Source organism: Sarcophilus harrisii, chromosome 2 (genome assembly GCF_902635505.1).
Source record: "Sarcophilus harrisii chromosome 2, mSarHar1.11, whole genome shotgun sequence".
Lineage (NCBI taxonomy): Eukaryota > Metazoa > Chordata > Mammalia > Dasyuromorphia > Dasyuridae > Sarcophilus > Sarcophilus harrisii.
In genome coordinates this window covers 54676298-54688717 of record NC_045427.1, presented here as the reverse complement: position 1 = coordinate 54688717, position 12420 = coordinate 54676298, and the positions used below count along the sequence as shown (strand labels likewise).

The following is a 12420-nucleotide window of genomic DNA, read 5'->3' as shown; positions in this document are numbered from 1 at the left end:
TTTTCTTAATTGGTATTTTCATAACACTTCTCATTCAATATCATTCAATAATTTAGCTGGATATATTTTTGGTCGTAGGCCTAGTTTTTCTAATTGTCAGTAGACATAATTCCAGGATCTGCAGGCTTTTATTGTGACTGCTGCTAAGTCCTGTAAAATTCTAATTGTAGCTCCAGTGCATTTTAATTTTTTTCCTGTTTTTTGCAAAATTTTCTCTTTGATCTGAGATTTTTGAAATTTAGCAATAATATTCCTATGGATTTTCCACAAAGGATCTTGTTGAGGTGGTGATCAATGGATTTTTTTCAATTTCTACTTTTCCCTCCTGATCTATCCTGTAGGACAATTTTCTTGGATTATTTTGTCAAGGTTCTTTTTTTGGTCACAACTTTTGAGCAGTCCAATTGTATATTTTCTCTTCTTGATCTGTTCTCAGATCTGTTGTTTTTCTTATGTTTCACCTTCTGTTCTATTTTTTTCATTTCTTATAATCTGTTTTTGTTATTTCTTGGTCCTATAGTTTCACCGACTTCCCCTTGCACAATTCTAATTTTCAAAGAATTATTTTCATCTTTGAGTTTCTATATCTGCTTTTCTAGTTGGTTAGCTTTTTTTATAAGCTTATTTTTCTTGGATAGTTTTTATTTTTAATTTTTAACTTTTTCCCTCAATGTCTCTCATTTGATTTTTAAATTCTTTTTTGAGTTCTTTTATAAATTCTCTCTGGGCAGGAAGCTATTTTGCATTACTTTTGGGGATAGAGGCTTTTTTTTTTTTTTACTTCAGTGTCCTCCTCTGAAGATGAATCCCAGTCTACCCTGTTCCCATAGTAAATTTCTATGGTGGGTGGGGGTTGGGGTATCTATCTTCTTTACTTGTTCATTAAAAAAAAAACCAAGAGGTATTAGTGTAAGCACTTCTAATTGTAGGGTGGGGGAAATGGTGCCTCAAGCTTCACTTCAGTTCTCCCTTCTGACCTGGAACCCCAAACCAAGAGTTCCCCTCCTCCTGCAAGTGCCCATAGCTAGTAGCATTCCTGGCCCCTGGCCCAGCTTCTGCTCTCCTGGTGTGCTGGCTCCTTCTTCCCCAAGCTCTGCCACACAGTTGGGTCTGATCAGTCTAGGTTCCCTCAGTCTTCTGGGACTCAGATCCCCAGCTACTCAAGCTGTTCAGGAGGTGAAAGTTTCTGTGGTTCCTGCTGCAGTTCCAATCATACCCCACTGGGTGTTTCTGCTGAGCTGGCCCAGAGATGTTTGCCTTTCACTTAAGTTAATGCTCAGCCCAAGGTCTTTCTTCAAGGACTTTCTTCAAATTTTCTCAGGTTGTAGTAAGAGAACCCCTGTTTTGCTCCAAGTCTTCTTGAGTTTTCATTTTTGCCCTGAGATGAAAATTTGTTCTATTTTTGGAGGAAATCTGAAGAACTTGAAATTTACCAACTTATTCTTCCCAGAATCCTCCTCCAGTACTCTTACTCTTAAATTTAATTTTTATATCTTGTGTTTACCCCTATTTGTCCATATTATATTTTTTTCTTTCCTCAAAATTTAAGTTTCTTGAGGACAGACTTCCCCCCCACACACACACACACACATCCCCAGTGCTTTGAAAAAAGCAGGTGCCTGATGTTTTGTTGACTTGAATTTTATTGAATTAAATGGGGGGGGGGGAGAGAAAGAAGTGAGAGAAAGACAGACTGACAGACAGAGAGAGACAGACAGAGACAGATAGACAAACAGATACACACAGAGAGACAGACAGAGACAAACAGAGAAGGAGACAGAGAAAGACACACAGACAGAGAGAGACAGAGGCAGAGAGACAGAGACAGAGAGAGACAGAAACAGGCAGACAGGCAAAGAGAAACAGAGACAGAGAGACAGATTCAGAGGGAAAGAGAGAGAAAGAGAGGGATAGACAGGAAGGGAGACAGAGAGAAACACACAGAGACAGAGACAGAGAGAGAAAGACAAAGAGACAGAGATAGAAAGAGGGAGGGAGGGAAAGAAGGAAGGAGGGAGGATAGGGAGAAACAGGCAGAGACACACAGACACACACAGAGAGAAAAGAATCAAAATCTAGGGGATTGGATGTGAATGGATAATAAATTTTAAAATGAGAAGAGCTTTTAATTTTTCATGCGTTCTTAGATCTCATTTTACAGAGGAGGAAACAGGTAGGCAGAGGTTAAGTGATTTGCTCCTCTCCCACAGTAAGTGTCTGAGAGTGGGATTCCATCTAGCTTTGTAATCAGATTCTCAGAGGACCATGACATCAGGGAGGTGACTCTGTGACATGCTGGTGAATGGGATCTAAATGAGGGGGGGCTGTGCAAAGTCACTCTCTCCCCCAGAGCCATCTGGGTCCAGTGGCAAGATGTAGATCGGGAGGACTGGAGATGGCCCCGGATGCAGTGGGAGACCTTGACCTTTGTAAGCTTAGGTCTTTAACAGGTTTGCCTGAGACAAGGCCCAGTCAGTGAGCAAGTCTAGGTAAGAAATGAGGAAAAGAATGGCCTCTTTCACCCAGAGGAGAAAAAAACAAAACCCACACTATCCATCTTGGAAGGGAAGACTCGGGATTTCTGCTCAAAGAAGAAACAATTGCTTTCTACACTCATTCTGAGCCAATCAATACCCCAAGATATATTTCAAGTTTTATCCATCAAAATTTAAGTTCCTTTGGGCGGAGCACCAGCAAGTAGGAAGAGTGTGTGGACAGACCGATGTGGCCAGAGGGAAAGGAAGGGAAAAGAGCTGCGGGAGGGGACGGGGCAGGACGGGGTAGGGAGGGACCGGACGGGACTGGACGGGACGGGATTAGTGTCTGAGTGAGTGATCGGGCTCCCAAAGGCCCTGGGAGGGGGATGAGAGGAAAGCTCCTGGGGCCCAGGGAGTCGTGAGAGTGAGGGAGTTCGGGGGCTTTTACCGGCAGAGGGAGCGCCTGACTTAAAGAAACTCTCCACTTGCCTGTCCCTGCAAGCTGAGGAACCAGAGAAGGGAAAGCTGCCAGGGAGGATGGTTGTGCTGGAGGCCTCAGGGGCGCTCCGAACCTGGACTCCATCCCTCCCCGGGTGCTGAGTCCCAGAGGCCCCTGCCCGTGCGGCGCCCCTCAAACTCTCCCCGTCCCGGCCTCCCCCCGGACAGCGACTTCTCCCGCCGCAACTGTCCTAATGCGCGTCCTGTCACCCCCGCGGGGACTCGGCCCCTAGCCCTTCCACCTCCATCCCCCTCAGAAATAAGAGGAAGGGAGGGAGAACGCGGGGTCCGGGGCGTGGGGAGTCCCCCTCCCGGCCTCCCCCCGGACAGCGACTTCTCCCGCCGCAACTGTCCTAATGCGCGTCCTGTCACCCCCGCGCGGACTCGGCCCCTAGCCCTCCCATCCCCATCCCCCTCAGAAATAAGAGGAAGGGAGGGAGAACGCGGGGTCCGGGGCGTGGGGCGTCCCCCTCCCGGGCGCTGTGGTCCTGTCCGCCTCCCCGGACTGAGTCCCGCGTCCCGCATCCCGCATCCCACGCGGTGTCCGGGGGGGGCGGGGTCTGCAGCGCCGGCGCCGCCCGGAGCGGGCTGGGAGAGGTGGCCACGCGTGGGCGGGCGGGCTCCGGAGCCGGGGGCGGGGGTCGGGCCGGCGGCGGCGGCGGCTCGGGCGGGAGGGAGGCGGGAGGCGGGAGGCGGGCGCTGCGCGAGCGATGTGTGAGCGGGCGGCGCGCCTCTGCAGGGCCGGCGCGCACAGACTGCTCCGGGAGCCGCCGCCGCAGAGCCGGGCGCTGGGGGGGCTGCTCCGCTGGGTGGGAGCCAGGATGGGCGAACCCCGGGAGCCGCTGGCCGACGGGCCGGGGGCCACGACCGGCCACGGGCTCTGTCCCACGCCGCCGCCGCCCCCATCCCCGCCCCGGAGGGGCACTTCGGTCATCCTGGACGTGAGTAGCGCCGGACCCTCTCCGGGACCCCTCCCCGGCCCGGGCTGCTTCCTCCTCCCCCTCCTCCTTCTCCTGTTCCCACCTCAAGCCTCCTCTCCCCATCCCTACACCGTCCCCCTACAGTCTTAGCAGCCCTGATCCCCGCACGATTTTAGCTCCCCCTTCTCATCTCTCTCCAGTCCCTTGCTTCCCTGATTCCATCCTTCAGCATCCCCCCGGAACCTTTTCTTTTTCCCAGGGTTTCTCTCCTTCCCAAATCAGATCCTGCTCCTTTCCCCCTCCGGGGGGATGCTCAGTCCCCACTCCGTCCCACTTCCCAGCTTCTCTGCCCCCACCCCCACTCTCGCCTCCTCTCCCAAGTCTGAGCTTTGATCGACTCTCCGTCCCCAGACCGCTGAATCTGCAGCCTCTCCATCTCAGCCCTTCCCTAAAGCTAGCCACCCTCACTGGGACAGTCCCTCTCCTGTCGCTGCCCCCCACAGTCTCTCTCCAGAGTTTCTCCCCCTTCTAGTAGGGACTATCTGACTCCCCTTTCCCCAATTTCTCCTCTCCTCCTCGGACCTCGTTCCCAATCTGGACACCTCCCCTCTACAGCCCCACATTTAGAAATCTGCTTAGATGGGGTCGGGTTTAAGGGGACCAGTGGGGAGTGCGAGTGCAGGTGGTTTGGTTCAGTCAGTGTAGACCTGGAGATTATGGAGCAGGGTCGAGGGGGTAGATTTCTGGGGTCTGCTTCCCTTCTCACGCCCTTTCCCCCCAGCAATGGTGGACTTATGGGTGTAGAAAGCTTGCGTCTGTGTGGGAAGGCGGAAGAGAAAAAAGATTTTTAAGAGAGAGAGAGAATCCAGAGCCCTGATCCTTCCTTGTTCCCCACCTTTTAGGGACTACTACAGCCTTTTCTTTGGGAGTCCTGGGGGTGAGGCCATATTTCGCTTAAGTATTCCCTAGTTGATGGCGTTGGGATGGAAGCACCGATCAGGAAGGTTTGGGCTCCAGATCTTCTTGTAAATCTGAACAAGTCATTTCCCTTCAGTCATTTATAAAAAGAGAGTTTGGATTGGATGACCTATGGGATTCCACTTTCTAAGATTCTGCTTGAATCAGGCTCTGCCTGTTTCCTTAAACCTAAAAAAAAGGCTTTTGTCGGGTATCTCTTACTCTCTCCCCCTCCTGGGAAATCAGATATTTCGATTGACAGAAAATGGCTCTTAGGCTGGTAACCCAGGCTAGTCAAGGAATGAGGATTTCGAAGAACACAGACCATCATGGTGGGGAAAAGACAGAGGTCCCCTATGATGCTCGTAGGAAATTTGTCGTTTGAAGAGCTTTCAATTCCTAAGGGATAGTATAATAGTAGTAGGCAGCAGCAGTCGTAGTAGTAATATTTCTATAGCATTTAAATAGCATTTTCCTACATCTCTGTCAAATACTTGGGGCAGGTACTCATATCCCCATTTTATGGATGAGGAAACTGAGGCTCACAGCAGGGAAGTTACTTGTCAATATCACACAAGTATTGGAATTGGAATTAGAACTCAGGTCTCTCCATTGTATCATACTGCCAGTCTTCCCCCACCCCTTTGAACCCCAGTTCATTATTGCCTGGTCTCTGTTTCTCTTCTACTCTCTCAAGTCCTACAGGAGGCCCCCCTGGCGGCTCACCCAGTCACAGAAGCAGTAGATCCCGTGTAGCTGAGTAGCTAATCTTTTTTCCAAACTTAAGACTACTCAGGATGTGTGCCATTCCTTCCAAATCTCTGGATTTGCACAGAATGCACAGAAATTTGGGGTCCTCCAGCACCCCAGTTACTCCCCTTTCCCACTTTTCACAGAGTGCCAAGGGAGAGGGAATCAGCATTGGGCTATTCTGCTATTTAGTGCTTGGGACCAGGAGCAACCATTTGCTCAACTAAGTCAAGGAAACCCCTATTAAACCCAAATTTGGGGGAAAGAGGAAAAGAATAAAACAGTTCCTAGTCTACTTCTAATTCTCAGCACATAGTAGGGATTTAATAAGATAGTGACTGACTCACTGACTCTTCCCTGTGCCCAAAACAATCTCCAAAGCCCCCACTACTAATGGCAGCCAAGTACCACAGTGGATAGAGCACCAGACCTGAAGGGAGGAAGACCTGAGTTCAAATATTAGCTGTGTCACTGGCAAGTTACTTTTGTTCTGCTTGCAACTGCTTTGCAGTTTCTTCCTCCACAAAATGGGGATGATAATAATAACGTCACCTTCATCATGGGGTATTCTGAGGAATATTTGAAAAGTTCTTTGAAAACCTTAAGACCCTTTGTATAAATAAAGGCTTCCCTCCCTGCTTGCCATCACAAATCTGGCCCAGCCCCTGGGAGAAGCAGGGACTCCTGAAGTTTCCCATGTACCCAGAGGAGAATCCATCCTTTGCATACATGAGTGTGAGGGTGCCGCCTTTACCCATAGGCACAGTAGAAAATCCTTTCTGTTGTTTGGCAGGAAGGGGATACTCAAGCTAAAATAGTTCCCCTACCTACCTTTCGTGGTACCCAAAATTCTACCATTAGGTACTCATTTCTTGGGATTTTTTCCAGGATTCTCTTGGAAATTGGAGGAAATTGAGGAGGAATAGAAGAGGAGCTGAGAAGGCTCACAATTAGTCCCACTTTACAGTTTTATCTGGAGCTGACTATTTGTATAGGGGAATATGTGTGTCTACATAACTGAGTGTTTATTGTGTATGTGACTTCTATGTGCATGTATATGTGAATATGAATGCCTGTGGCCATATCTATAGGTGATATTCTATGAATATAGAATATATATATTTCTGACACTGTACATGCTTTGAGCCATCTTACTTCCTTGGCCCTCCAGGTTTCCCCATCAGGTAGATAAAAGGGTTTGGGTGACAGGCCCTGGTCAAAGGGAAATGGGAGTGTTCCTCTTCTCCCCAAAATTAATCCAGACTTTTTTCCTCTTTGCAGATATTCCGCCGGGCTGACAAGAATGGTGAGTACTCCCTGACAAAACTTGAGTGCAGGAAAAGAGGGAGAGTTCCTAGTTCAGGTGTTCTTAACCTGGAATCTGTGAACTTATTTTTTTAAAATTTTGATGACTATATTTTAATATAGTTGGCTTCCTTTATAAACTTGCAAATTTCATTCTGTGCATTTAAAAATAAGGTTTTGGGAAGGATTCCATAGGTTTCTCTAAACTACTAAAAAGGTCCAGAATATAAAGACAACCTAACCCCCAAAACTGGAAAACAAAACAAACAAACAAAAAAAATAGTTAAAGATTCCTACGTAGAGGCACTGAACCTGGAACATTGGTCCAAGATGGGATCAGTATAGCCCAGTATAGAGCCAGGACATTCCATCCTGCAAACCTATATAGGCCCACCTGTGACTTCATGAGGGGAAAGACTGCACCAGTGAGATACTGGCTTGGCAGGGGGACATTTGGAACCATGGGGAGCACAGCAGAAAGGAAGAAAGCAGGGAGACCGGGCTGGCTGGATGACAGCACAATTGAGAACCAGACTTAGGGATGACCTGCTCTGAATGATGTCCCAAGGGCTGGGACTTGATTTAGTCTTTGTTTCTCCCTGACTTTATCCCTTGTCCTCCTCTTCTACCAAAGTCTTCCTCTCATACCACCCCTATCTTGAGAATAACTTGACCTATCAAAGACTATATGAGCAGAGTCCTTCCGGGTTGGGAAGGTTTTAAATCTGGGACTATTCCAGAACACAGATGTATTTCTTGTTGGAGGACTAACCTAGTTAAGCTCAGAGAAAGCTAATTACCGTATTGGCCTTTGGGAAATTAATGTTTTTGGCCACAGCGACTCTGGACACTGGAGTTGAGTCAGGAAGACCTAGTTTCAGATGCCCACAGAAGATGCTTTCTTGCTGGGTAATCCTAGGCACAGAACTTAACCTCTCTGGGTCTCATTAAATGAAGGGACTGGACTTAATTCCCAGCTCTAAAACTATGCTCCTGTGATTCTTGAAGAGGTTGTGATTAATGTCAGAGTGGAGAGCACCCACACTGATGAAATTACAGGTCGTTAAAGTATCTGGGCCCCTTAGCCCCACCTCCCCCACTCCCACCCTCTTGCAGGAGCTGAGCTGTTCCCAGCCTCAGTTCCACTGAGCATGAAGTAGGAGGGGAGGTGAAACCCTGGGCTGAAGCTGAAGCTGGAGTTGGAGTTCTTTTTGGGGGGCATGGGGAGAGGGCGTGGTTGGCAAGACTGCCACGAACCCACGGAGCTCCCTACTGAGCCTTGGCTGGTGGGGGCAAGGGTACAGAAGGGCAGAATCATCATGTGTGAAAAATAAAGTGAAATAAAAGCCAGCCCCCAAAATGGGCATCCTGGGTGAGAGTGGGAGCAGCTTCTGAGTGCGTTCTTGCCCCTTCCCCCACCTGGTTTCTCAAGAACAGAAGCAGCAGAGAAATAAATTAAGAGGCAAATGCCATCAGCCAAGCACTACTGGTCTTTTCCATTCCACCATTGTGAAGAAGGGAATATTGGGAAAGGGGGAATTCCTTCACTCCTTGCTTTAATCCCCTTTTCTCCCTTTAGGGGACCCACTGAAGCACCTACCTTTCCCCAACACTTTCCCTTTCTCCCTTTCATTTTCCCCTCCATCCCCTCCCATACTGCCTGCTTTCCCTATCTCTGCTCCTGTAGACCTGCTAGTTTAACTCTAAAGTCAGGTGCTGTACTGGCACTTCCTGGCATGGCGTAGGGATCTAGAAGGAAAGAGTCCTCCCTCTACCTGCAAATCAAGCCCAGACCCAAACCTGATCTCCCTCTTCAAGTCGATTACATTTTTAGCTAGGGAGAGAATTAACACACACATGAGACTGTTAGAAGACAACCCGAAGCAGTGTGGTATAGGGAAAAGAATGCTGGGAGTCAGGTTTGGGTCCTTGCTCAACCACTAATCTGCTGTGTGGTTTTGAGAAACTTACTCCATCTCTCTAGGCCACAGCCGCATCCTCTGGGGTGCTAGTAATCTCATTTCCTTGGTTGCCTCCTCCAGCCCAAAGGTTAGAACCTCCTGTCAACCAGCGGTATAAATAAAGATTTCCTATCTAGTTGCCTCTGTTCCCCTCCTAACCTCCTGACTTCCTAAACAAATCAACAACTCAACAAAACAGCCATTAAGTAATTGCTAGGTTTGGTCACTGTGCTAAGAGTTGGGGTACAAAGGCAAAAAAGAAGGGGGAAGATACTATTCTGAGGGAGCTGAAAAGGGGAGAGGAGGGAAGGAGAAAGTGCCCTGAATAAATGTTGGTTGGTTGGGAGGTGGTGAAGAAAAAAAGTCTAAGAATTAGGAGCCTGGAGAGAAAAGAAATGAACATTATTGTCTTGTCCCCTTCCTTACAATGGAGGTTCAGGAAGGAATTGATCAATCAATCAAAGGAAGGGGAGCCAAACTTGGTTTTCCTAGGTGAGAAGGCTGCTGTGCTATGATGGAGAAGGGAAGGCTCAGAGAAGCAGAAATGCAGCGATAGAAAGACAAAGGAGATCATGAGGTGGGAGCTGGTGGGAATCTGAAGTGAAAGAGATCTGTTCCCCCCATCGTGCCACAAAGGTGCTCCAGTTTGGGTGGGCAAGTAGGAAAGGCTTCACTAGAGATTGGGAATGGTGGTGGTGATGCTGAAGGGGGGGGGAATGGTAATGATGAGGATAATGGTGATGATCAAGATGATGATGATGTGGTGGTGACTGATTGGGGGGATAGTGATGATGAAGATGATGATGTGGTGGTGACTGATGGGGATAGTGATGATGAAGATGACGATGTGGTGGTGAAGATAATGGCGGTGGTGATGGTGATAGTGATGATGAAGATAATAATGATGGGGGTGATGATGATGAAGATAATGATGGGGGTGGTGATGATGAAGATGATGGTGGTGGTGACACTGATGGGGCTGATAGTGATGATGAAAATGATAATAATGATGAAGATGATGATGGTAGTGATCCTGATGGGAGCGATAGTGATGGTAAAATGATGGTGATGGTGGTGATGATGGAGATAATGTTAGTCAGCATTTATATAGCACTTGAAGGTTTACCAAGAACTTTTCCTTTGGCATCACCACCTTGTGAGGTGAGTGTTATTTTCATTTCAGAGATGTGACAAACTGAGGTTGACAGAAATTAATGTGATTTGCCCAGAACCTAATAAATAACTAAGTAACTAAGTAACAAATAACTAAGTCTAATAAATAACTAAGAGAGGATTTGAACTGAGACCTTCCTGGCCCCAAATTCAGCGCTCTAGTCATTGCTACACCCAATTCTATGATGGAAGATACTGTTTCATTTTGATTCTTTTTCTCCAAGGTCCAGTGGCATATAGTAAAATCTTAGTGAGTGCTAATTAAACTGGCTTGCCATGAAAGGGCTGGAAGAAAGGGAGAAGGGGACATGAGAAGAGAGAAAAGAAAGCCTCACAGATTTAAACCCAAAAAGCACGTTAGAGGTCATGTACTCCAATTTCCTCATTTTACTTAAGCTGAGGAAACTAAGGACCAGGGAGGAGAAAGTGACTTTCCCCACAGCACATAAATGATGAATGGCCAAGATTGTTCCCCAATGCTTCATACTTCAACATCTGATGCTCTTCTCACCGTGGAGCTAAAAGTCGGGTTGAGAAAAACTTTGGGAAGGTGTGGAGGAGCAAGAAGAAAGATGTTTGCTGAAGCAGTGAGTCCCTTTCTTATGGTCTTTAAAGCTATTTTTGACCACCAGTGTGTGGGACTACACGTGAGAGGCTGTTCGTCCCTTCCCCACCACAGACCAGTATTTCATTTTCATTGTGTTTCTTCCTCCTCATTAGAAGACTCAGGAACACTGGGTCACAGGCTATGATTTCTCAGGAATTTAATGGGCTCATTAGACAAAGAAGGCGGAGAGGGAGGACAGTGGGGAGGAGAGAGAAGATGGTTGAACAGTCTTTTTGATGAGAGAAATTCCCCCACTGGTTTCTTGAGCCTGAGGGGCAGAGATTGCTCTCTCCCCAGCCTTGACAGCTTCGTTTTCCTTAGAAGCCAGATACAGCTATTGCAGAAGGGTTAAATTCATGGCACTGTTACTATGGTACTTTCCCCAGCCATCTCTGAATTGCAGGGCATGCATAACTATGTCTGCAAGATAGAGAACTGGAAGGAAGCTTAGCTATCATCTATCATCCAAGCTATTCATCTCTCCCTTTTTAAATAAATTGGATTGATATATTTTGTTTTTACATCATCTGTATTTCCCAATGCATCTCTCCCTTCACCCTTCTTCATTTATTATACTGAGAAATAAAAAAGAGGGAAAAACACAGTCCATCATAACTAATCAATATGCTAAAAAAAAAGTCGAACATTAACATGTATGCAATGTTTCACACTCATAGTCCCTCACATCTGCAAAGCATAACTTGCTCTTTAGTGGTTTGATTTTTTTTTTTAACATTTCCATTGATTAGTCATTGTGGATATTGTTTTCCCATTTCTACTGACTTTACATTCATGTGTCTTCTCTGCATTCGTTGTATTCCCTGCTCCATATTCATTGCATTTGTCATTTCTTACAACTCAGTAATATTCCATTACATTCATGTACCATCACTTTGTTTCACTAATCTCCAATTGAGGGGTATAAACTTTGTTTCTTAGCTACCAGTCCCCCAAAATGCTGTTATAAATATCCAAATTTCCCATTTCATAGTGAAGGCAATGGAAGCCCAGAGGAGGGAAATAACTTATCCCAGATCAAATGAGAATCAGGTCCAAAAATCAGTCAGGGATTCTGATGGCTCTCCACTACACCCTCCCATAGATTTTATGAAGCAAAGACCCCCATCACCAATGTATCCAGTCTATCATCTTAGAACATAAGAATCCTTAAAAAAATTTTTAAAGACTAATCAACAGTGTTTAAGTTTTTCTAATCATTTAGCCCTCATGTATCTATTGACTCCTACTCTGTACCTGACAAACAATCATTTACCCTTTCCTTTGAAACTTCCAAAGTGAAGGGAAATTCACTGTGTTCCCCATTGTACTTTTGGGCAGCTCTACTTGTTAGGAAGTTTTTCTTTACTCTGTCCCTTAAGTCTGTGAGTTAATGTGTGTGAAAAATTGAAGCAATGAAGACCACAATCCATCCCTTCATCCTGAGTGACAGAGTCTGGCCAGCATAATAGATAGAACAAAGGACTCAAAGTGAAGAAAACCTGAATTTGAATTCTGCCTTCGACACTGACTAGCTGTGTGACCTTGGCAAATCCTTTCGCTTTTCTGTGTCTCGGTCTCCTTATCATGCATGAAATGGGTTCCCTTCCAGAGTTGTGAGGATCAATCGAACTAACATATGTAAAGGGATATGTTAGTGGTAGCTATTATTATTTCTTGTCCAAGTCCTCCCAAAATCCTCCCCTAATCTTCCTTTTTTTGTAACATCCATCCCCTGATCCTAGTTCTGCCTTCTGAGATCAAGCAGAATAATT

General features: G+C 46.6%; 1 protein-coding gene across 1 annotated transcript in view; it reads left to right on the top strand.

The window, feature by feature from the left end:
• The first annotated feature begins 3668 nt into the window (after nucleotides 1-3668).
• Nucleotides 3669-12420, top strand: part of NECAB2 (N-terminal EF-hand calcium binding protein 2) — a 47821-nt gene continuing 39069 nt past the window's right edge. The window contains exons 1-2 of the mRNA XM_031949234.1: nucleotides 3669-3916; nucleotides 6884-6908. Of these exons, the coding sequence (XP_031805094.1) occupies nucleotides 3686-3916; nucleotides 6884-6908 (256 nt within the window). The 5' untranslated portion in view covers nucleotides 3669-3685. The remainder of the gene's footprint in view (nucleotides 3917-6883; nucleotides 6909-12420) is intronic.